Source organism: Balearica regulorum, chromosome 6, assembly GCF_011004875.1.
Source record: "Balearica regulorum gibbericeps isolate bBalReg1 chromosome 6, bBalReg1.pri, whole genome shotgun sequence".
Taxonomy (NCBI): Eukaryota; Metazoa; Chordata; class Aves; order Gruiformes; family Gruidae; genus Balearica; species Balearica regulorum.
Window position 1 is genome coordinate 8,485,032 of NC_046189.1, and position 22,021 is coordinate 8,507,052.

Consider the following 22,021-nt stretch of genomic DNA (forward strand, 5'->3'; position numbering starts at 1 on the left):
TATTCCCTCATTAGAAAAACAATAAATCAGCAAACAGAAAAATGTGAAATGATAATTTAAAAAAAATCTTGGCTGTATCTTACAGTTATTGTTCTTTTACTTAAAAAAGACACGCAAAAAAAAGTGTTCATAAAATGTGGTGGATTGCTAGTGCTGAAGCCTAAAACCTGGAACCTTTCTATGCTGAGGTCCCATATGAATCGATAGCTGAAGTACATTACACTTGAGCCCGTCTGGGTACTACATGTACTGTCTGGAGCAATGGCGATTTGAGCAGAGACAACAGAGACAGGAACCGGTAACTAAGCAGAGCCACAGAGTGACTGTTTGATTTGCATGATGCACCTCCACTTTCTACACAAACCCCATGGTAGAAAGGACAACCTTTACAAAACACTCTCCTGCCATAAAGTCTTGTAGCCATTTCATTAAGTGCTTCTTAGGTGGATAGGACTGTGGTATTTCTTTAAAAAGTAAAGGTCTGGTTTTTTTCAGTTGTACAGTGGAAATCTGAATTAGAGACAAGAAGAAAGGATTCCTTGCAAAATAATTTTGACACCTTGGTGAAAAGGAGGAGCATCCTCACAAAGGCGTTGGGCCAATGTTCTAAATTAACAGATTTCATCATTGGCGACAAGAGTAGGTGCATGTTCAGTACAGAAAAACCACGCCCTGGCTGTAGATTTTGAATTCCCCAGTATTCGGTACACCCAAAGGTCATTAAACTAGTTTGGCTTGCGTCCCTCTTGCTGCGAAGAGAAAATGCTGTGGGTGCTGTCTGCTTCACCCATATGTAGTCATAATGTTGGCTCTGCCTTAAGAGCCTTCACAGCTGTGCTGTAACACAGTTAGTTCCCAGCATGACTCAGATGAAGGATTTCATTTAATCTGCACAGGAGTTTTGCAAAAGAGACAATTTTCGTTTGTGAAAACCATTGAAGCTATGCAAAGCTGAAAACAGAGCTCGTGTGAATGAGAGGCTACATCTCAAAAGCTGATTTCCCATTGTCTTAGGAAATAATTTCAATGAAAATGAAGGATGGGAGAAGAATGAAACAATTACATTGAACTTGGCCACCTTAATTCCTCTAATTGTCTGTTAAGACATCAGTCATAATTTGCATTACTTCTAGCTCATAAACAGGAATGGTTAAAGTGCATGGTTTTTTGGGGTTTTTTTTGTTTAGTGGCTCTAGATTCAGCTTTTCTTGTAGGTCAAATGTTTTTTAATAGTGGGTTTTAAGAGAAAACAATGTCATAGATGCATCTTAGCAGGGTGTGTTGGTTCACTGAGTAGAATTAGGAAAAAAAAAGTTTCTTTATACTTACATAAATGCAGCCTTTTTTTTTTTTTTTCCTTCCCCCCCTCTTTTTGGTCACTGTTTGCACTGGTTTATTTCTGTGAAACTATACACTCCTTTTTAAATTCCAAAATTCTTTGCTATCATTAAAATCCACACAGAACAAAAAATAAATATCTTGTTCCTGACGTAGGGGTAGTTACAATGACAAAGATTGAAAATTGTCAGTTCAGATTAAGCTCTCTTGGAAACAAGGGGTAGCTGCCAGCCTGCTCTACCGGTCAGAACTTCAGAAACCTTTAGAGTAACGCTTAGATCATTTGCTTATGGACTGAACTTTTGGGGAGGTGGATCTGAGGTCATGTAATAAATATATAAGAGTGTCTCTCTTATTTGTCATTCTGAGGCAGAATGTCACCAGCCACTATACACAAACATACACAAGCAATCTCAAATTGCTGGAGCAGCATGAATACTCCAGTCATCTGACGTAGAGGTTGGTCAATAGTTTTGGTCTACACATCTTTCATGGTATCTGCAGTAAAGTGCAAATATGTTCAATAACTTTTACAAGTAATTATTCCAGATGCCCCCATGCAAAAATGCTCTGATTCTGATAGGAGTACTTTTTTTCAGTTTAGTCTAGATGCCAAGACATTACATCCCTGGGAGGGTGAGTGTTAACCAAGAGCTACCTACTAAATAGTCCTAAATTGCCTGCAAGATTAAAATATCAAGACAGCTGGCTTTCTAGGGAGCCTGTTTCTGTGCAGAGGATGTGAAAAGGAAGACTTTAATCATAAAACGTCCACAGATGTTCAAGGAAAGTTGTGCCACAAGCTGTTCAGGCTGGGTAATTAAAACAAAACGGTGAATGCCTAGTCAAAAAGAATTGACTCATGATGGCAAATGGCAATTGCCTCATGGTTTTACACTAGAATTATAAAATCAAGTCTACAACCACTCTTATGTGAAGGTAGCACGAATGCAAAATTCCAGTGCAGCTGAACATTGCTATTCGTTATTTGCTGAGCCACAGCAAATATACTGCAGAACCCAAGGAAGATAAGGTCCATAGGTTATTTTGGTTTTTATGAGATGTGATCATTAAGTGATATTGGTTATGTTTCTATACAGAAACCTCAGGATTCATAAAAATTGAAGGTAAGCAGTAGTGAAAATAAGGGAGTCACCAAGGATGTTCTCTTTTTTTTTAAAGGATAAACAAGAAATATAGAGGAATGTTTATTGTGGTCAAATGGGCTGAAAAATTTGTAGAATTCAATATGAAAGTGGCTTTAAGTGAAAGACCATGATCAGATTTCTCGTATTTTTTGCCTTGGCTATTTAAATGTGAACACTTACCATGTAATATTCGTCAAGTTTCACTTAAATTAAACAATTACTGTAAGGAACACATAGGCATTAATACAGAAAACAGAGTGGCAATAAAAAACTGATCTGCGTGTGATTTTGATAAACAGTTACTTTAGTTTAATTTTTAATCCATAGCTGAAAATGGTTTGGATCTGGTGTTTGTTCTGTTTGTACGTTTCTTTTAAAGAGAGACAAACAAATCAATCCAGGTATTATTAGATATTGTGGTTGTAATTTATGTTTGAGCATAACTCCAAAAGAGAAGAAAACTTTATAGGTCCATGCATAAAAACTTGAACCATTTTGTCTTACATTCTAGGATAGCTTAATGGGAGGTGGTTATCTGTTTATTGATTGTAGCTACTTGAAGTTTATAAACCAAATAACCTAACTTGTTAAGTAACGATACTGGATATGAAAACCCAAAGCTGCATGAAAAAATTCTGCCATCCCAACACAGACAACATAGAAAATTGGGGAGTATTTAATTAATGAAAAAAAGTGGTTCGTAATTCCTTTGAAATGTATCAAGCCATTCATACCTTATGAGTGTGTAAGACACAGAAGAGACCCTCAGTGTACGTTGAAAGTGGCATCAAATTAAGATCTCTTCATACTTGCTTCAACCTCTTCACCTCAGGCGACCCCAGCAGAAGAGGACTTTCTAGTTGAAGTGCAAATGTATTTCAGATAAATAGGTTTTGAAATGAGACCAAATACCTATCAGATTAAAAGATATCCTCAAGCTGCTCTTATTTTGTTATACATACAGAGATATGGGTCCCTTTTTTTGGGATGACAGTTCATGACATTAATGAATTATTGATGGGCAGGATGATTACCTGGGTCACTGTAATCTCAGCAACACTTAGGAACAAATGAATGAGTACTCCTGCAGTTAATGACCTAGATCAAATTAATCGACTGAGAGTAGTTGGTCATTGTTTTAGGAGACAGGAATACGGTGACAGCTTCCTGCATTCAGTTTGGAGTCTCCCAAATTTGTACTTAAAGCTACATTCCCAGCAAAACTACATTCATAACAAAACCTGTTTAAACCATCTTAATTGGAAAATAAGTTTGTGTGTTCTCATCCTGTTCTCAGCAAAGTTTTGTATGGAATAAAGAAAGAACTAGGGTTAAAAGGAATTAGTAGCCTCAAGATGTTTTTTTTTTTTTTTTTTTTTTTTTTGATCTGCTAAACCTTCTTGTTTGAGGAGCAAACAGTAAAAAAAAAAAAAAGTGGTACTTGTTCTGCATTCCTTCAAACATTGTAATGACAGCATCAAACTGAACTATTTGGAAAGTTTTAGTTTGGGAGATTGGTACTTCTTATTTGGCACCTTGTATTCTTCACAATTTATTTTAATGTTGGCTTTCTCCTCAGGTCAGACAAAATCATGGTGTGAGGCAGAGATGGTGAGAAAAGCACTGGAACAGAAGTGTTGCAATTTTCAGACCTCCCTATCATTAACTGATGGATCATCAGCAGAAATACCTAGGTTTACTCCTTCGCTTCTGGGATTCTTCCAGTTTGTGCGGCCACATCAGGTACTTTCCTTTTATCTTTGTAAGGGAGCACTAAGAAGGGGCTGTACCCATTGACTCCTAATTAACATGAAAAAATGCTTTAACACAGAGGCTTTACCACAGGACTTCTTTTTTCACGTGCATATATCTCACATACAGCACACACTAACTATTCATATACAGTCTCAGTGTGCATTTCATATGTACACAAAAGTTCTAGATGTGCTGTGTATCTTGTTTAGTTGACTTTATTCTTCTTTAAAGCCAAGAGAAATATTAATCATTCATTTGCTGTTAGGGGATGGGTCTTCTTCTCATGTTTCAGTAAAGGGGGTGGAAAAGTAAAGTAAGCCAATTTTTTTCCTATTTAAGGCCAAAGCTGGGGAATGCTTGTGGCTGAGTTCTGTACATGGCCCGGTGCTGGAAGGGCAGGGAACAACCGATGTTGCTATTTTGAATAGATTTTTCTTCCCCCCCCCATTTTTATTTTTGCACAGAGAGTCTCATGTCTAATATTTAGACATGATGAGCTTTGTGCAAAAAGTAACTTTGCTCATTCTTGCCGTGTTTCAACCCTCAGTTATTTTGGCACAACAAGATGGTGAGTAATTCAAGCTTCTTATGATTTTTTCTTATGTTTTTATTTTATTTTTATTTTCACCAGTAATTTTAATAGCTTATTAAGAAACGTGTATTCACAGATCTCACCAGAACACTTTTCCTTCACTAATTCAGCAGAGTCAGATATGCTGAAGCTGAAAGCTGCAGGAGTTTGCATTACCATCCCAAAGCTTTCTCTTCGCTTTGCTTTCTTCTGTGGTTAAAAGGACTGTACAGTGCTGTCTGCCTTAGCTGCATTTGTTCTTGTTCTTACTTGTTTTCCTATTACAGACACCGGAGAGTTTTTAAACTATTTCTTTTAACTCTTGGAATAACATTTGAACTGTTAGCTCTGTGCTGTCTGGAAGTTATTTGTCTCAAGCAATAAGTCTTTGCTTGCAGCTTTTTTATTTGGAATTCTCTTTTTGTAATTGTGTGCTTTCCACTGACTGCATGGGGGTTTGTTTAAACAGTTTGTGTGTGGAAGACAGCCTTAAAATTCTAACCAGTTTTGATGAAACAGTTTTTAAGGGGAATATATGAAAATATGTCAGCTTAAGGGATTTTTACTTTGATATAAAGCAGGAGGGTAAATTAATTCCCTCAGCTGAAATAGTTTGAATGTGCATCTGCAGGCTGTTTCAGTCCCTCATGAGACTAATTAGCAGCTGGTGGTATCTGGGAGTCGATGTGAGTATGTGTGTGCACATTTACAGAGAGCAAGAACACCAAAACCCAAATGAACATGGAATTTAGAGGGGGAAAGAAATACTTTGTATACAATAATTCAACTTAGAGTGAAGATAAGTGTGGTATGAGTATTTAAGTTAAACAGATGACATTCCACAAGTACAGCTGACCTTTTTTGGATGTGCTCTGTTCCTGCTAGCCAGACGTTGTAAACCAGACCTTCCTTAAGATGAAACGGTTTTCTTTCTTGTAAACATAAAAGATCTGCAATGTATTTATTCCTGTGTCGAGACAACGAATAACTTTACAAATAACTTGATAAGAAGTAGCCAAATAAACTGTATTGCAGTAAAGGAAAGCTAAATGCCCTTAAAACCACACCCTACCCTAGTCTGTGTGATACAAATCAGGAAACCAGTTACTTTAGCCATTTCATGGCAAATCTATCTGCCTCAGCATACCCGGAAAGGCACTTCTGCCAAGGGGGTGACTGTGAGTCCACCAGCAGGCTGTTGGCAGTGGAGCAGTTGGACCCCAGGGCTCTGTGAATGAGCAAATCAGGTAACATCATCTGCAACAGCAGCGTGCCCAAATGCCATCCTCCCTCACCAAGCACAGACGCAGGCTAAGTCTTGTATCTTAAAAAAACCCCAAACAATGCATATAGAGATGTTCTATAGAGAATATACATAATATACTGTGAACTGATGTTTTTCTTTTTCTGCTTTTCCAGTATATAAACTGTCTCTTCAGAAATCTTCAGTGAAGAAAATATAAAATTTGAGCAAACATATGCTGTGAGTTTTCTCTGCTTACAGCAGCAAATAATATACATATTGCATATATTGAATGTGTATTATGTATATTTTATATACATATATCTTCAGAGAGATAAGGACTAAGGGCCCATCCAATGTAAAAGAAGGAACATCAGTTGTGTTTTTCCCAATAAACAAATCCTCCCTGAGTGCCAGGTCTCTTTCCCCCCAACTCTGGTCGTATCCCTGGACGTTTCTGAGGCGCAACACATATTTGACTCAAGAAATGGTAAATCTTGCATAGAAGAACCATGTACAAACGAAGTGTGAGGGAGTATTCTCATGTCTCTGCCACATTCCTGTTTCATGGTGTAGTAACATTTCGTTACTGGGCTAACTTCCATACTGCTTACAGGGATGAGGTTACACAGAGAGACTGATAAAACACTAGCTATCCCTTAACATATCAAATTCAGTCCTCTCTCTAGGATGTTCCTTTCCACACATTTGAATATGCTTTTCTCACAGAAAATAATAATTGAAGGAGTTGATTATTAGCATCACTAATTCATGTGCAGGGCAGCAATGGACTGGGAAGCCAAATTTTCCACGATTCAAAAGAGAGTTTCCAGACATGCTAAAATGTTCTCTCTTGTCAAGAAAAATGTTTATATGGTTAGTATCAAATGTAAGTCAATATAAAATTTTCCTTGGGAAAACCTGCCAGGAGACAAGACTTGGCAAGGTATTAAGGAAACTGCTCAGTATACGCTAAGTTTAGGATAGTCAGATGTACCTCTGGGCTATGTGTTTCTTTGTCCTGCTGTAATAGCTAGGAATGGAGATTTGAGTACAGCCTCAGGTTGAACTTCTTCAAAAGCTTGGGATCTGGCTACTGTGGAACAAGGAATTTTGTGTGACTTCCATATACAAATGCTGTATGTCCTGGTAACTCACTAAGATGCTTCTAGCCTGCAAATGAAATCACCTAGATGCAATTTAGGTTTTTTGATGTGTGTTTAATTAGCGTAAGGCATTTCCAAGCCCTGACCATGTTCAAGATGAAATGCCTCCTTGTCATGCTGACATGACATGAAGCTGGTGCTTCAGACATGACAGGTGATTCAGATTCCAGAAACGTCTATTCGGTTCCATGATTTGAAGACACCTTTACCTCCTGCATATTAAACTACCAAAAAGTGTAAGAACTTCAAATGCTTCTTTAGAAAAGAAATCCATCCTCTATGCAGCCAGCACAATTTGTGCAAGCATTTGCTAGTCTTATGACCTACATTCAAACCATTTATCTTGAGTTTGTAGAGTGAATCTGGACAGCTATTTCCAGAAGACAGCATAAATTTTAGCTAGACAGACCAGAGGTGTTTGGCACTTTCCACTGACTAAAAAGGAAGCACGTGCACAGCCCTGCTCACATCGGTGCCAAAAGGGAGCTCGGATTTGAGTCAGTCTTAGCTACATCTGAGATGGGTAAAGGACATCTCAGTCACCTGGAGTGTGACACTTCTCATATGTACACTCAGTAGTCCTTGAGGAACTTCACTGAGGTCATCAGGAAAATTCTATTGTTCTAAAAGCAGTGTGAGAGCAGCGCCAAAAACTCCTTCATTATTATTCCAAATAATTTTTTTGCTCTCATGTAATTTAGTGTTTTCCTTGTAATATAAGTATTATCTTGGATATTTGGTCAAGAAGCTAATTTTTGAGGTATTGACCAAATCCCAAAGTATCTCTGAGAAGACTTATTGACCTTTCATATTACTTTCAGTCACAAATTACAGTTTGAAAATGAAATATAACCATTACATGTAGGTTTCAGGAGGCAGCATGCAAAGAATTCTTCATGCTGAGCACTGACTTCTGATCCCCCAGAAAAGAAGATGATATTTTAGGAAAACTTATAACCAGCTTGGATTAGCCATTTTGCTTTCTTTTATTAATTGGAAAGTATTAGATTGGTAATGAAGTAGATGGGTACTGCACAGATGCAGTATATTTGTAAGACTGCCAGATCGACATTTTTAGCACTCACCTGTATGCAACATTGTACATACGCATTCTTTGTTGATAAATGAGCTACTTTAAGGGTAATTCTGGCAACAGTCAGAACTATCTTTCTTCAAAGGTTTTGGTAACAGAAAAGTCCCCCTCCAGAGTTTTGAAGGCAAAACCAGATAATGCATGTTTATGTGCCAACAGATAATTACACCATCATAAGTAACCTGGACCATGTGAAGGTATGAAAGATCAGGGATCCACTGCTCTTCTTCCATTTTTCCTAACTGGTTTTTACCAAGCACATGGCAGGCAAGGTTATGCTTAGGAAAATTGAAACATTTCTTTCTGGTCTGGAAAAATCATGCTAAATGAAAGCCTGGGGAATCCACCCCCTCTAAACATTATATATATGTTCTTGGAAATATGACAAATTTCATAAATACATTTTAGATCACACAGCCCTGGAAGACATTAGCCTTAGGAAAATGAGACCATTATATATCCCTTTCATTATTTTCCAGATTTGTTTTTGATTTGAAACCAAATCGACATAGACTGTTTTTTTAAGAGAGGAGGTGGAGTTGGAAACATCCACTGCTTTATTACAAGGGGAAGAGGCAGAGGTAGAAGGGTGTTGTCTCTGGCACAAATATTACTGTTGATGCCTCAGTCAGAGTCACATTTGCTCCCTTTTTAGTGCTGCAGAATGCAAGCAGATCCTATTTCCTCTTCCAGCTCCTGCCAAAGTTTTGAGGTTTGAAATAGGCAGTCAGGTGTCACTTGCAAAATCTTAGCTGATGCCAGCCTTGCACAGCAGCTGGGTGTTAATTAATGCTATTCTAGAGAAAGAAAGGAGTGAATTACTATCACTTTTGTGTTTCACAGACTGGCTGATAAACCAGTCTGACATGGATCTATTAGTCATTGTCCCAGTTATGTGCTAATGTTACTCAAACCTTGTTTTAATCAGAAATATGCAGAAAATGGGTCATACCTGGCTTCATAATTGGGAAAGTATGCTGTAGGTCAGTAATGGAAATGATGCAGACTGTCATTTAGCATTTTGGATTAAAAGCAATCTCTTCAGAGTTGAAAGGTTCAGCCTACCAGTAGGAGGAAACAATAATAAAGCATGCTTTCCCAGGCGAGTGGGCAGCATGAAAACTATATTGTCCTTGATGTTTTTATGGTAGGTTAGTGATCTGGAGAAGAGCACAAGCCACAGATGCTGTAACAGTTGCAAGTTTTAATTTGTTTGTTTGAAGTAATAATTTGTCAAAATCCATGGAAGTGGAAATTAGTGCAATGGTCATGTGCATTAATACTCCAGATTATGCTGTCCTTTAGTCATGCTTCTTTAAGAAACTAGGCAAAAGATCTCAGCTAAGAAAAGGAAAACTGTTGGCAATGGTAAAGATATGTTGTTAACGAAATGAGATTTTTTGGTCTTGAAGTAACTGGATTAGATTCCCACATCATTGCAGAAATTCGATGTGAGGGAGCAAAATTCAATTTATTACTGGCAACACCCATAAAAAGCCCCCTCAAACTTGAAAAGGATATAATAAAATGTTTTCTGATTCAACATGACAACCGTTAGCTCATTCTCCTTGTGGTAGTGTAGTAAATTGTAGATTGCGCAACTTTAACATGGTTTAGAGTTCAGTATCTACCACCTGTATGTCTACAGTTTTGAGACATTCTGATGTTGTTTTTTGGCAGATGATAAATAACCTTCAACCCAAAATGGAACAAAAATTTTAGTGTCATCATTTTACCTGCTGTAATACTTTACCAGCCTACCCCTACTGGGCATAGATGTGATTCTTCCTCCAGGAATGATGCAAGAAGCGTTTATTTTGCTTCTGTACCTTCAGGTCAGGCTGTTGAGGGGAGTGTGGGTGGGTGCAGAAGAATGCTACAGCCCTTGGCCCTCAGCATGCTGCCCATCTCCAGCCCAGGGGATCCAGTGGATTCCTCCTGGAGGGAAGGCTGTTTGGGGCTGTGCTGCTCATGGTGATGTTTGTTACAGAGAACTCTGCATGGTGACTCACTGCAATTGGCTTCCCATGGCCATACTGCTAGTACATAAGGGAGCCAGTGCTCTGGCTTAGTTACTGCTGCGGGACAGCAGCTCCTCTATGGATTTTCTTTTTTCTGTTGAATCTTTTGATGCACAGGGTTTGTGAGGTTTTACTTTCTGTCCTCTCCATGACTTCCTTGACAAGAGTTGTTTTGTCCCTGGAAAAATCTATAAGGAATTTTCACAGAATTTCCTGATTTTTCTCCATTCAGCACAGTCAGACACTTTGTTTTTCAGGGAAATAACATTCCCATATTTATGTGTAGGGACCATGCCATTAATATTTCTGACTTTGCTTTGAGACTGTATAACAATTTCAAAGATTTACCCTTACATTGCCCCTGGCTATGGCTGATGAACTGATAATCTCCACAGGCAGTAAAAAATTACATATTACAGGAGTCAGAAAGTCTCTTCTGTAAGTATAACAGAGATAGAGGGGTGTGCTTATCCTATCTTAAGTGCCGGAAGGGTGCAAGGAGGAATGAGTTCCATCGGTGACTGTAGAGCAATACATCTTTCACACAGAGGCATAGTAAATTATATTATGTATTTATATTTTCAAGCAGTCATTTTTTCTCATCTTGTATTTCATAGGAAAGGTTCTCTTCATTTTGTTTTGAGAAAACCTAACCTACTTCCAAAAGCTGCTTTTATTTATTTATTTTCACTTCAGAGCCAATCTTGTCTCTGAGTTTGCAGAGTTGAAGCCTCTGCCTGTTTCGTGTCAAAATGACAATGGAAAACATGATATAACCCCCTCCAACAACAACCGTTTGTTGGCTTTAGTTTGGATAAACTTCAGCTCTGGGATTTCTGGATTTGTTTAGTAAAAGTACAGCAGAACAGATTCCTTTCAGATTAGCTAAGAGACTACTTCCATTTTCCCTCATTTACGTCAAACCCTTCGTTTAAACATGAACTATCAGAATGAGAATGAAAACGGTACCTCCTTTAACAATGTCTGCACATTTTTGTCTTGCTTTGATTCACACAAGTACTCTGTGAAGAAATGTCTGCCAGGGAGGAGAAAGCACGCACAGGACATTGAACAGGAAGAATGTGATGATAATGGAAAGATATATATTTTAAGGCTGAATGTGTTTTGTTATTTTGAAAGCCTAGGCCTTCTCTTACAGCTAAAGGGGCACCCAAATGACTCTCAAGAAACAGGCGATGTGACTTGTAGATTTAAGACTTCAGTTGAGTCTGTACCAGAGCGGCCTTCAGCATAACACAAAGCTATCCACAGCCACAGGAGGCCCATCCCTTTCTGCTGCTGGTTTTCTCTTTCAGTCATTGTGCATCCCACCCTGGAGGCACCTCTGCTCTCCTGCCAGGCAGCAAAAGATTTCCTTCATGTGGAAAACTTCTGTGGGCTGCTATGGTGGCTTCAGGTGCCACTTTATTCCCAGCTGCGCAGGGCAGCAGAATCGGAGCAACATCCTGCGCATATTTGCAGCAGTAGATATGAAAGGATGATCTGTGTCTGAAAACTACTTCCCACAGCAATTTGACACTGGCAGTTCTTGGAAAACTTCTGGACATAATTAGTTCCCACTGAAATTCCCTGCAATTCACTCCCGCTGACCAGTCAGTGTGTTAGGTTGTCTGCTGCAAACTTCTCTTTACCTCTATTCTTTCCTTTTGCGTTGCTGCTGCTTCTCCCTCTCTTCCTTTCCATTTTCTTTTAGGAAAAGAGGTAAGGGGAAAACTACAGCTCCTTTTTCAAACATACACAAGAGAAACAATTGCTTACCCAAACTCAGCTAATGGAAAATATGGGAAGCATCGCTTATTGTTCCTTTGATGTTCACTGTAATAGCCACGCTGAGCATCAAAGGAGAATGAACTACATCCCCCATGCTTTTCTTCAGCTATAAGCAGCAAAAATAGAATTTATATTATCTTGGAAAACACTTCTATGTTCATGAGAGGCTCTTTTAAAAAAATTATATTTTTTCTGTGTTTGGCTTTAAATCTACTGTATGGTGTTTGCTTGTTTCCCTACAGAGCAGTAGTCATTCTTTGCCAGCTGTTTAAGAGAAGAATGTCCTAGTGAAAGCAAACAATAGGCTGTGTAGTGGGAATTGCAAATCTTTGAAAAGAGTAATTGAAATCTGCTCAGACATTTTGAAGATTCTTTACACAATATTCTAAGCCTGTTGGTGGCTTAGTCGTTGGCAGGGTGGTCCTCTTTGTAGATCCCTTTTTTTTTTGTATGAACAGAGTAGCATAAATATGGAGGGGTAAAAAAAAGGAAAGAAGAGAGGCGTTCAAGTAAAACTGATTCTTTTCCTGTTAGAGCAACTGAAGAGAGAAAGAGCATTGTAAATTTCTTTCCGTAAAGAATCAAAAAGAAGTACAGTGCCTCTTCATTTATCAGTTGTTCTCTGGCTCAGGCTTTTCCACTCATACCTTTTAAGGACGCTGGCAGATAAACTTTGGTGGATCTGGCCGTGTCTGCTGAAGATGTTCTACCTCCTCTGCTACGCGCCGCTGTTTATTCTCACCCTGTGCCAGCAGGCGTTGTTGCTGCACAGAGCCGGGGGAGCAGAATGTGTGCCAGGCTTCAGGCAGCCACTTCGGTAGCAATGCTACTGACCTCTGATTCTAATAAAAAGTCAGCTCTGTGCTTGCAGGCTCTTCACTGCACCGAAAGTGTGGATTTTCACCTGACAAGGGAATCGGTTAGGAAGATCCTTAGGTCTTCAAGCTTGAAAAGCAGGCATAGAACATGATTCTTAAAAGTGGCCCCAAAATTAAGTTGTCTTTTGTACTCTGAGAAAACCCTCACAATACTCACTTTAGTAGCCTTAGGAAGTTGACAATAAGAACATTGTATCTGGTATACAAATAGCCATTTAATATCCTCTATGAGGCAGATTAAGAAGAATTTCAAATACTGCCATCTGTATCCAATAAACTGTCCAAAATGGATGTGGGGTGAATTAGTACAAACTGGAAAAGGAGTGAATGAATACAAACTGTTTTGCAGATGAAACTAGGTTAATGATGCTCTATGCATTCAGAATCTCTGCCCCTCCCCCCACCCCCAACCTTCTGAATTACAAATACCTTTAATTTATTGGCAGCCAAAGATATGATTCTTTTCTCTAGAAAATACGCTGGAGTTCTTTAATCCAATACTGGAATATGAAATACAAGAACCAAACCCTTCATTTACTTCCAACTTCTGAAATTACAGGGAAATCAATAGAATTGTGCAGGCAGTTATATTAGTGTAGAATTTGACCCCCTGCTGCTTTACTCATCTCTGATGTAAATTCACTATGGCCATGGAGTTATATTGGGGCTGACTTTGTCCAACGTATCTGAAAATATAAATGATATTACCATATGTACTATACTGCGTTGTAACATTTCCCATCTGTTTCAGTCTCAGGAGAGAAGCATTGAATCAAGCTGATTTCTTCCAAGGCAAACCACAGAAACAGCATGGCATAAAATTGTTAGTCCTCTCACTGAGCTAAGGGGAAAGAAAAGATCATGTCCCCCTTGAAACCTTAATCACCTGATAAAAATTGTTTTAATTACACAGCTAGGCAATGAAAACCAAAAATCATACATTTTTTCTTCCTACACAGACTTTGGGTTTTATTTTGAAAGAAGCTTAAAGTATCCTGAATTAAGTAGTTATAGTTCAGTGTTTTTATAGGAGGTGCTATGTAGAGCAAACTGTAACAATTACCAGTTTCCAATGGTTCCCTTTCACTTAGCAGCTCAGTAACCGAATGTCACTTTCATGATGCTTTGGATCTGTCAGACTGGTTGTACAGTCTGGGAAACCTGCTTGTACACAATGAATTTTCCAGTTTTTCTTTATTCTTGCCAGGACAGACCTACTGCAAGAAATGTTGCAAAGAACAGTTAGTTATAAACTACTCCTGGTCATAGCTAAAATTAGGAATGCAGAAGTATGTCTTTGAGATATACCTTGGGAGTGATTTTCTTTTTTTAAAGTTCTGACAAAATGTTGTGCTGGATTTTGGTAAATTTTTCCACTTAATTGATCCTAATAATGTTAAGCATGAAGATATTGCTTTTCTTTAGAAATATGTTTGGCAAGCTTCTTAGGGAATAAAATTGGAAGTGTTCAAGTGTTCAGAGTTAAGATTACCTTGACACTTGGACTCTGACTGTAGAAGTCTTCATTGACTGTCCAAGGAGCGGGCAGGATGTATGTTTCAAGAAACTAATAAATCCATAAAATCATCAGTAATCACATGAGACTTTGAATTTATGTCAGTTTCTGCTTGGTTTAAGACACAAGTCTTTGTGCCATTTGGCATCATTCACTCTAAAGACAAGAAGCGCATTAAAATCAGATTACTGCAGAGTAGTGAGAATTTATGCCAGCACTACAGCTAAATAGCCACAGATAAAGTGATTGCAGCCTGCTGCTTATTTTTAGAGACACTAAATAGCACGAAAGGTGATGTGCCAAAAAATATTGTAGTGTAAGAAGAGAGGGGATGGAAAAATCTCATAGGCATTTTACCAATAATTGGAAGAGTGACTGCAAAATTATGCAATGGTCCCTCTAAAAGGCATTGAATACACTGAATTAAGATGAAATTCTTTCTTACTGTCTGTCCAGGTCTAATGCAAATGGTTACCCTTATTAAATGGTTTGATCGGCACTGAAGACGTTCAGTTCCCACCAGAATAATTAGAAGTTGATGTTCTTTAGGTCTGATCCAAAGCCCAGTAAAATCAAGGGACGTTCTGATCAGGCAGCGTTTACCCTTAATCAGGAATGAATGATACACATTCTGCAGATTATAGCAAAAGAGGTCTATCTCTACTAAAAAGACAGAAGTATATATAGAATTGTCTGAGTTACAACCTATGGAGAGAGGATTTTGGAGAGAAAATCCCAGAATAACATCTCAATAGAGATGATCATTCAGAAATATCTTCCTCCCTTACAAAAAACAGTTTAGGCCATGATGTTGTTGAGGAACAGCTAACAACAAAAGGAATATAACCATCTCTTGCATCCATCAGCTGTTTTTCTCATAATTACTTTTATAAGTACAGAAACAGGTATAACAATTCTCTGGGCAACCCCAAAAAAGAAGCAAGGTGATATACAGCAGTCTGCTCGATCTTGTATGACTCAGTTTGAAATGACAGTTCTGCCAAAAACAACCCTCACCAACTAAACAAACAAAAAACCCTCCTTGCGCTTTGTTTTCCTGTTCGCAGTTTTGAAACAAGAAAACTGTTCTGCCATTGTTTTTCATGCCGGACACCAGCTGAAGCCAGTGGGGCTGTTGTGTAACAATATTGCTGATAGGATATCGCTGGTCCTTATTTCAAAGCAATGCTTACATGGCAGGGTGACCTTTAGAAGTTACATGAAGAACATCATTCAAGGATGTCAACATGCATGCCTGAATAGAGCGATTTGTGAAACATAAACGTTGAAACAGAACAATGTGACAGATTCAGCCACTTCAGACTGCATTACCTTTGAGAAGAGCTATTGTTCTTTAGAGTTCTTAAATCACACTTTGAAAGATTAGGGAAAAGGCAATAATCTGTGAGAAAAATAGAGACATTTTGTGTTTTACTTGGTAAAAAATATGACATAAGGATATTTTTTAAATCCAGATATTTCTAAAATTTTTAAAAGCTGCAGAAAGGTTGCATCATTTGGAGCTTATAAAGAAGAACGAAGGGAACAAGCAACGGTTTGTTTAAAATGCAAATACTTGTTTGTGCCAGGGCAGGCCTAGGGTTTTTTTTTCCATTTTGTAATCTGAAAGACAGATTGGGTGGGTCTCAGTGCAAGAATAGTTTGGCTATATGACATAATGATCCTTTGCCTGAAAATCCAGCCTCTTCTATATGTTGCCAGTGAAACAGTGTGTGTCTCCTTTCTGCAATATCTCTGACAGATAAGTACAGTATTATGATTAACCAGCATTCTTTTTTGCCACTTCCTCTTTCTTGCTCTGCATCTGAGTAAAGAGGAAAATGTCTGGGACTGGCGCAGTGGCAGAACTGTTCCAACACCAGCTTTTTTGGTAGACGAGCATCCCTAGAAGTAAGAAAGCTTTGGTTTCAGTCTGAAAGCACAGGATGTAGTTGTCCTTTTTGGTGTGAAGCTTGAGGAGTCTGTGAACCGTTCATTCATACCCCTTTTCCATTCCACTTGATAGCAGTTCTTCCTCCTACAAGACATGGAGCAGGAAAGGATTTTTTAAGATGGACCTGCTCTGATTTTTCACAGCCTGCATTTAAGTGTTTTATCTATTGAGGTTTCATTCCTGATACCTCCAATCACACGGTGGACAAGCCTTACAAAATATTACATCAGTACCATTAAATCTGAAAATGTCCTTATAAGTAAGTACACTTAAATTGGCTCTTATGTCCTCAAGCACCATGTGAAATGGAGTCAATTAATTAGCTGGTTGTTTTAAGACAATGTCTGTAAGCTTTGCAGTTGAAAAAAAAAGTCTTGTTAAGCCATTTCTTTTTGTATATTTATACCTCTTTTCCTGAGTCCTATGAAACAGACACTATGCCAGACTTTTTGAGTACTGAGTACTTATCTGACAGGAGAACATGTGGACAAACCAGATCATTCTGGCTCAGCGAGCCAATTAGTTTGTTACGAAAGTCCGTTTGTTTCCATTACTGATCACAGGATGGAATGACTATGTTTGATTTTCTTATAAACATCATCGTAATACCAGACAGGGAGCCCAAACCATTTGCTTCAAGGTAGATGCCATGGCATTCTTTTCTGCTCAGTAAATGGAAAGCAGCGATGCTGCAGACACTGGGATGAATTCCTCTGTCTGCTCCAGTGTAGGGGAGAATTATAGCATTTCCATTGAAAATGAACAATATATCTACTTTGTCCTTTGGTTAAATAATGTATAAACCAGTGCTGGAACACACAGTAAATAGATTTTGGTAGTATTTACTATAGAAGAAATGTAAAACACTTTTTGGAGTAGCAATCCTGTAAAGCAAATTACCAAAACCAGGTCAAAGTAAGGAAGCACAGGCTTTGTACAGTTAAAAGTCCATAAAAAGTAGCAGAAAGATCCTTCTTGGCTTCAGCAGATTTTGGATCCAGTCAGAGGCAAGGCCTCCTTCATCTCAGTGCTTTAACCTTTACCAGATTCACTTAAAATAACAGCAAAAACTGTGCTTGACTTGTGTTTGTGATCAGAATCTTGCAGATCAAAGCTCCTTGGTTTTGCTTCCCAAGCTGTTGTTGAGTGGCTGCTGGAGGATTGTGAGTCACCTCTGTGTAGACTATTGCCCTTTCTGAGGCAGAACCAGACAAGTTCAAGATGTTCTTTAATTTCTAAGCATTTAGTCACATCTCTTCAAATGGGATATGTGACTCTGCTACTCATGCAATAGCTGGACATTTGCTTTGTCCAAAGTGGAAAAGCCTGTGGTTTTTGAGGATACTATTAGGAGATTTTTTCCTTTTGCCATATAAATGTGGTTAAGTCGCGATCACGACGCTTGCACAAATGCAAAGCCAAAAGCAACTACAAAACACATCAGCTTCTCGGGTCATAGCACTCAATAACAAATTCCCATTCACCTCACTGGAACTGGGATTATGTCCCATATGACATCTGTCATCCTTCAGGCCTACAACGAACGTATTTGTTTTCCCCTGTACACATTTGGGCTCTTTTATGTTCCACACTTATAGGTCCTTTGAGACTAAAGGGTGATTTTCCTTTCAGCTTTCCCTATTGGTCTGCTTACATACAGCTGCTAGTCTGCTTAGGAAATGGGAGATAATTCAAAACCAGCATATGACAGAGATTGTGTTGCCTTTTTTTCCTTTTCTTCACTTTTTAGGCTGGCCCAGGGAAATGCTACTCACAGCAAAATCTTTAAACATGTGAATGCTCAGTAAACAGCATAAATAAATGCAAAGTTATTCAGGCTTTCAAATATTAAACCTTAATGTTTGTACAATGAATTAGAGATTGACACAGCTTCCATCAAATCACTGCAATAACTGGCATAGAGGTGAAATACTGTATAGCCACTGTATTTAGGGTTTTGGGAAGAAGAATAAGATTTTGCATTGCCATAGGCGAATACTGTTGAGCTATAATGTTTTTTTAAATCTTAGGCTAATATATGTGTGTAGAAATCAATAAGAAAAGCTGGCTAAGGCAAGTATGTGACTGTTTTACCGCAAGTCTAGAAGTAGGCAAGTCAGCTCTTTTATAACCTTACTATTCCTATATGTTACTTGCCAGTGCTTTAGCACAAATCAGCTTTCCAAAGGATTTTGGAGCTAACAGTTAATCTTTATGAGCAATGCAAAATGCATTATGTCATAACATGCTGACACACAGATCTACATCTGAGCACAGAGGGGGTGTCTTGAACAGACTAAGTCTTCCCAGATGTAATTTTCCTTTGGAAACCTATTTAATACTTTCATTCTGCCAAAGGCCACAATGATTTTCATTGCAGCTCTCCGAGCTTATTTTTTAGTTCATTTAACAATGTCCAGAAAGTTAGAAGCAAATATGAATGTCATTATATCCAGATGTCTTCAATTTTTTGTCTCTTTTCTTTCTGTTAAATGATGCCATCTACTGCGGAATAACTGAATGACAACCTTGTAAGAATGCAGAGAAATCTTTATTTCCTTATTACTGTGAAATCATGTCAGTCGGTTTGTGACATATTTTAAATTTCCATTATATTCTTGACTAAAATATGGAAAGGTGAGTATTCTCAGTGTGAAAAATTGGTCATTGAGAAAAGCCTCTGCTTCAGAAAATAGCAGCTGTCTTGAAACAGAATCTTTTCTAATCAGCAGTGCAAAAATAGGGGAAAGATGGCCCTTTTCTTCTCCCCATTTGAGCTGTCTTCTTCATGGTAAGGCAGCAGGATCACATCTCTGGAAATAACAAAACAATGAAACAAATCAATGAAAATGAAGTAAGGATGAAGAAAAAATGGACATATGAAAATGCAAATTCTTGGATATGAATTTCTTGTCTTAAACACATAGTTAAAAAAAAAAAGAAGTGGTTTTGAAAGGATAAGAGAGTGATACTGAGAGTTGAAAATCTTAATAATTAAGCACATCTTATGGGTACAGAAGTGTGCATTTTTTTAAGAGTGTATGCAATTTGTATAACTGTGCATTACATGTGCACACAGTAATAGTATTAAGTTCTTTTAGATCTGTATCATAGTATTTTTATTTACAATTATGTATAAACTATGTTTTGCCCTAGACTAAAGAAAAATCATCTCTTCCCTTCCTCATTATGTTTGTAAATGTGAAGGATGTTTTAACCTGTGGAGCTGGGAAGTGCTTAAGCAGAGTGGCAGCTGAGTGTGAAGTGGATCTATGCCCAGCAGTGCTCTCTAGGGTGTATCCCAGCAGCTCCTTTTAGATGGATAACAAGCTCTAACGTCCCCAGTGGCTTTGATGGTATTCTGCCTGCCACAGTATATTGCTTTCGAGGTCTTGTATAGTGAACCACTCATATACAGCTTTTGCCACTTTACAATTGAGGTTTATTCATGAGTCATTAGGAAGACTATAAAAAAGATTTAGAATCATGGAATCATAGAATCATATTATTTCATTCATAACACTGCACTTCTCATTTTTAGAAACTAAATCTAGCTTGACAGACAAAGGAAGGATGTCTAAATCTTCTTCAGAGGTAGCGGCTGTTAGGTGGTATCCTTTGAAGCAGCATCTGATGCCATGAGCCTGTCATGGTGAGTGTAAGGAAGATGCTGTCCTGGAAATAAGCAGTTCTTCTCCACCTCTCTTCTGCAGGATCTGAAGTTTCTGGTGAGGCCCAAAAGGTGCAGAAGTCAGGGGGAAAGGAAGAAGTGAATTTCTAAGTGATAGAAAATATCTGAGGGGTATTTGTTTTCATCTGCCACCAGAATGTTTTAGATTTTAAGATTTTTTGTGTTGTCAAAGGAAAGTAAAATACTGGCTCCCAGCCCAATATCAGGCACGAAGAAAAATTTGGCTTGAAAATGTCTGAAAAGGATTTTTGAAGCTTTTTCCATCTTCTAGTTGTTCTAATCAAGCTGGTGGTCAAAACCAGCTCTTAACCATAAGTAACTTGTCAGCCTTGACAAGTCAATGTTTTCCTGTTTGCTTCTTTTATAACTGAAGTGCAGGAATAACATAAGTTGGTGTATGCAGAAAGCCTGTAGTGGGGTTGAAATTGGGAAAAGATACCTCCTGTCCCATGCAGTGCCCTGCTCCGGCATCCCTACTCTGGTTCTCCACTCAGTGAACCAGGAGGTCTTGGTTGTATTCCCCATTGCCCTTACAGAGCTCATACAAGACGGTGATGAATTTCATGGGTGACGTAGAGGACAAAGATGGGTTGATATGGACGAGGAAAAGCAGCGGAATGAGATTCTGGGAAGAGAGCAGAGTCTGAAAAACTAAGCTCAGTTGAGTACATGGCAGTAAAGGCAGTGAACTTTTCAGGTGCAAAAGACAAGAGGATTCAGGGAAGATGAAAAGGGAAGTTATGTGTTACAGGAAAGATGAAACTGAATAGAGAGAAAAAAGGGACTGAATCAGGAGAAGCATGAGAAGAAAGGAATCGTACCATGCCAAAGAGCATGGGTATGGGAACAGATACCCACAAATACGGAGAGAAAGAAAAACAAAGAATGTAAAGAGGGAAAAAAGAGACCAGTGTGCTATTGTGGTAGTGGAAAAGAGAAAAAAGAGATGAAAGGTGCCGTATGTGACAAAAGAAAGAGACTGCATAACCCATAGGAACGGACTGCACTATAAATTTAGACTTGGTCTCATACTACATAGTTATGACCATTACAACAATTAGATGGCATTCAGAATTTTCTGTCTGGAGCCAGTGGTAATTTTAATGTCAGAACTTTGAATTTCATCATCTGGCATTTTTTTGTTGTTGTTGTTTTTGATGGGTAACATGTAGTACATAACTTATTCTGGTATTAAAGTTTTAAGGACGATGTAGGTACACAAATAGCTCTTTCTCCATAATTTTGTGTTTGTAAACTGAATTATTTTGCATTATTCATGAAAAAAATCCTACTCCATTATTCAAGACATTTACTGATACTTATATTTGCAATCTGAGACTTCTAATAACTTCTACAAAACTTACAAGGAGTTTGTCTAACTTTGTAGTGTTGTTTTCATACTGGCTTCTTAAATGACTGGGCTTTCTGGATTATGTTTCTCTAAGAAAATACAAACCCAAAATTTAATGTTTGAAGCTGGTTTTCATCATTCTTTTCAAATTATCTACAACAAATTAGATCAGTAGAATAGCTGTTGGAAGGAATTTACAAAGCCATGAATATTACAGATGAACAATGTTTTTTCTGAAAATACAGATGACAGCAGGCCAGATGATGCATTAATTGCAAACCATTTGGGCAATTAATGTGAACATTCTTTTAGATCTATTGCATACGTTGACTTTCAGAAAACACTTTGAAGACACTTGGTGCTAGCTATTAATACAAGACACTAGTGACAAAAGTTCGTGCTGGACAGACAGCTATTTCCGCATCCATGCGTAAATGCTCATGTTGGCACATGGAGGCAAATGACACACTTGTTTGAAAAGTGCCACAGATTTGGCACGTTTCCT

General features: G+C 38.2%; 1 protein-coding gene across 2 annotated transcripts in view; it reads left to right on the forward strand.

Moving 5' to 3' along the window:
* Window positions 1–4,561: 4,561 nt before the first annotated feature.
* COL3A1 (collagen type III alpha 1 chain) overlaps window positions 4,562–22,021 on the forward strand; it is a 52,394-nt gene continuing 34,934 nt past the window's right edge. Inside the window, exon 1 of one of the 2 annotated variants that reach the window (XM_075756147.1) lies at window positions 4,562–4,809. In XM_075756147.1, coding sequence (XP_075612262.1) covers window positions 4,731–4,809 — 79 coding nt within the window. In that variant the 5' untranslated portion in view covers window positions 4,562–4,730. The remainder of the gene's footprint in view (window positions 4,810–22,021) is intronic. The other variant, XM_075756148.1, reaches the window with a different exon arrangement.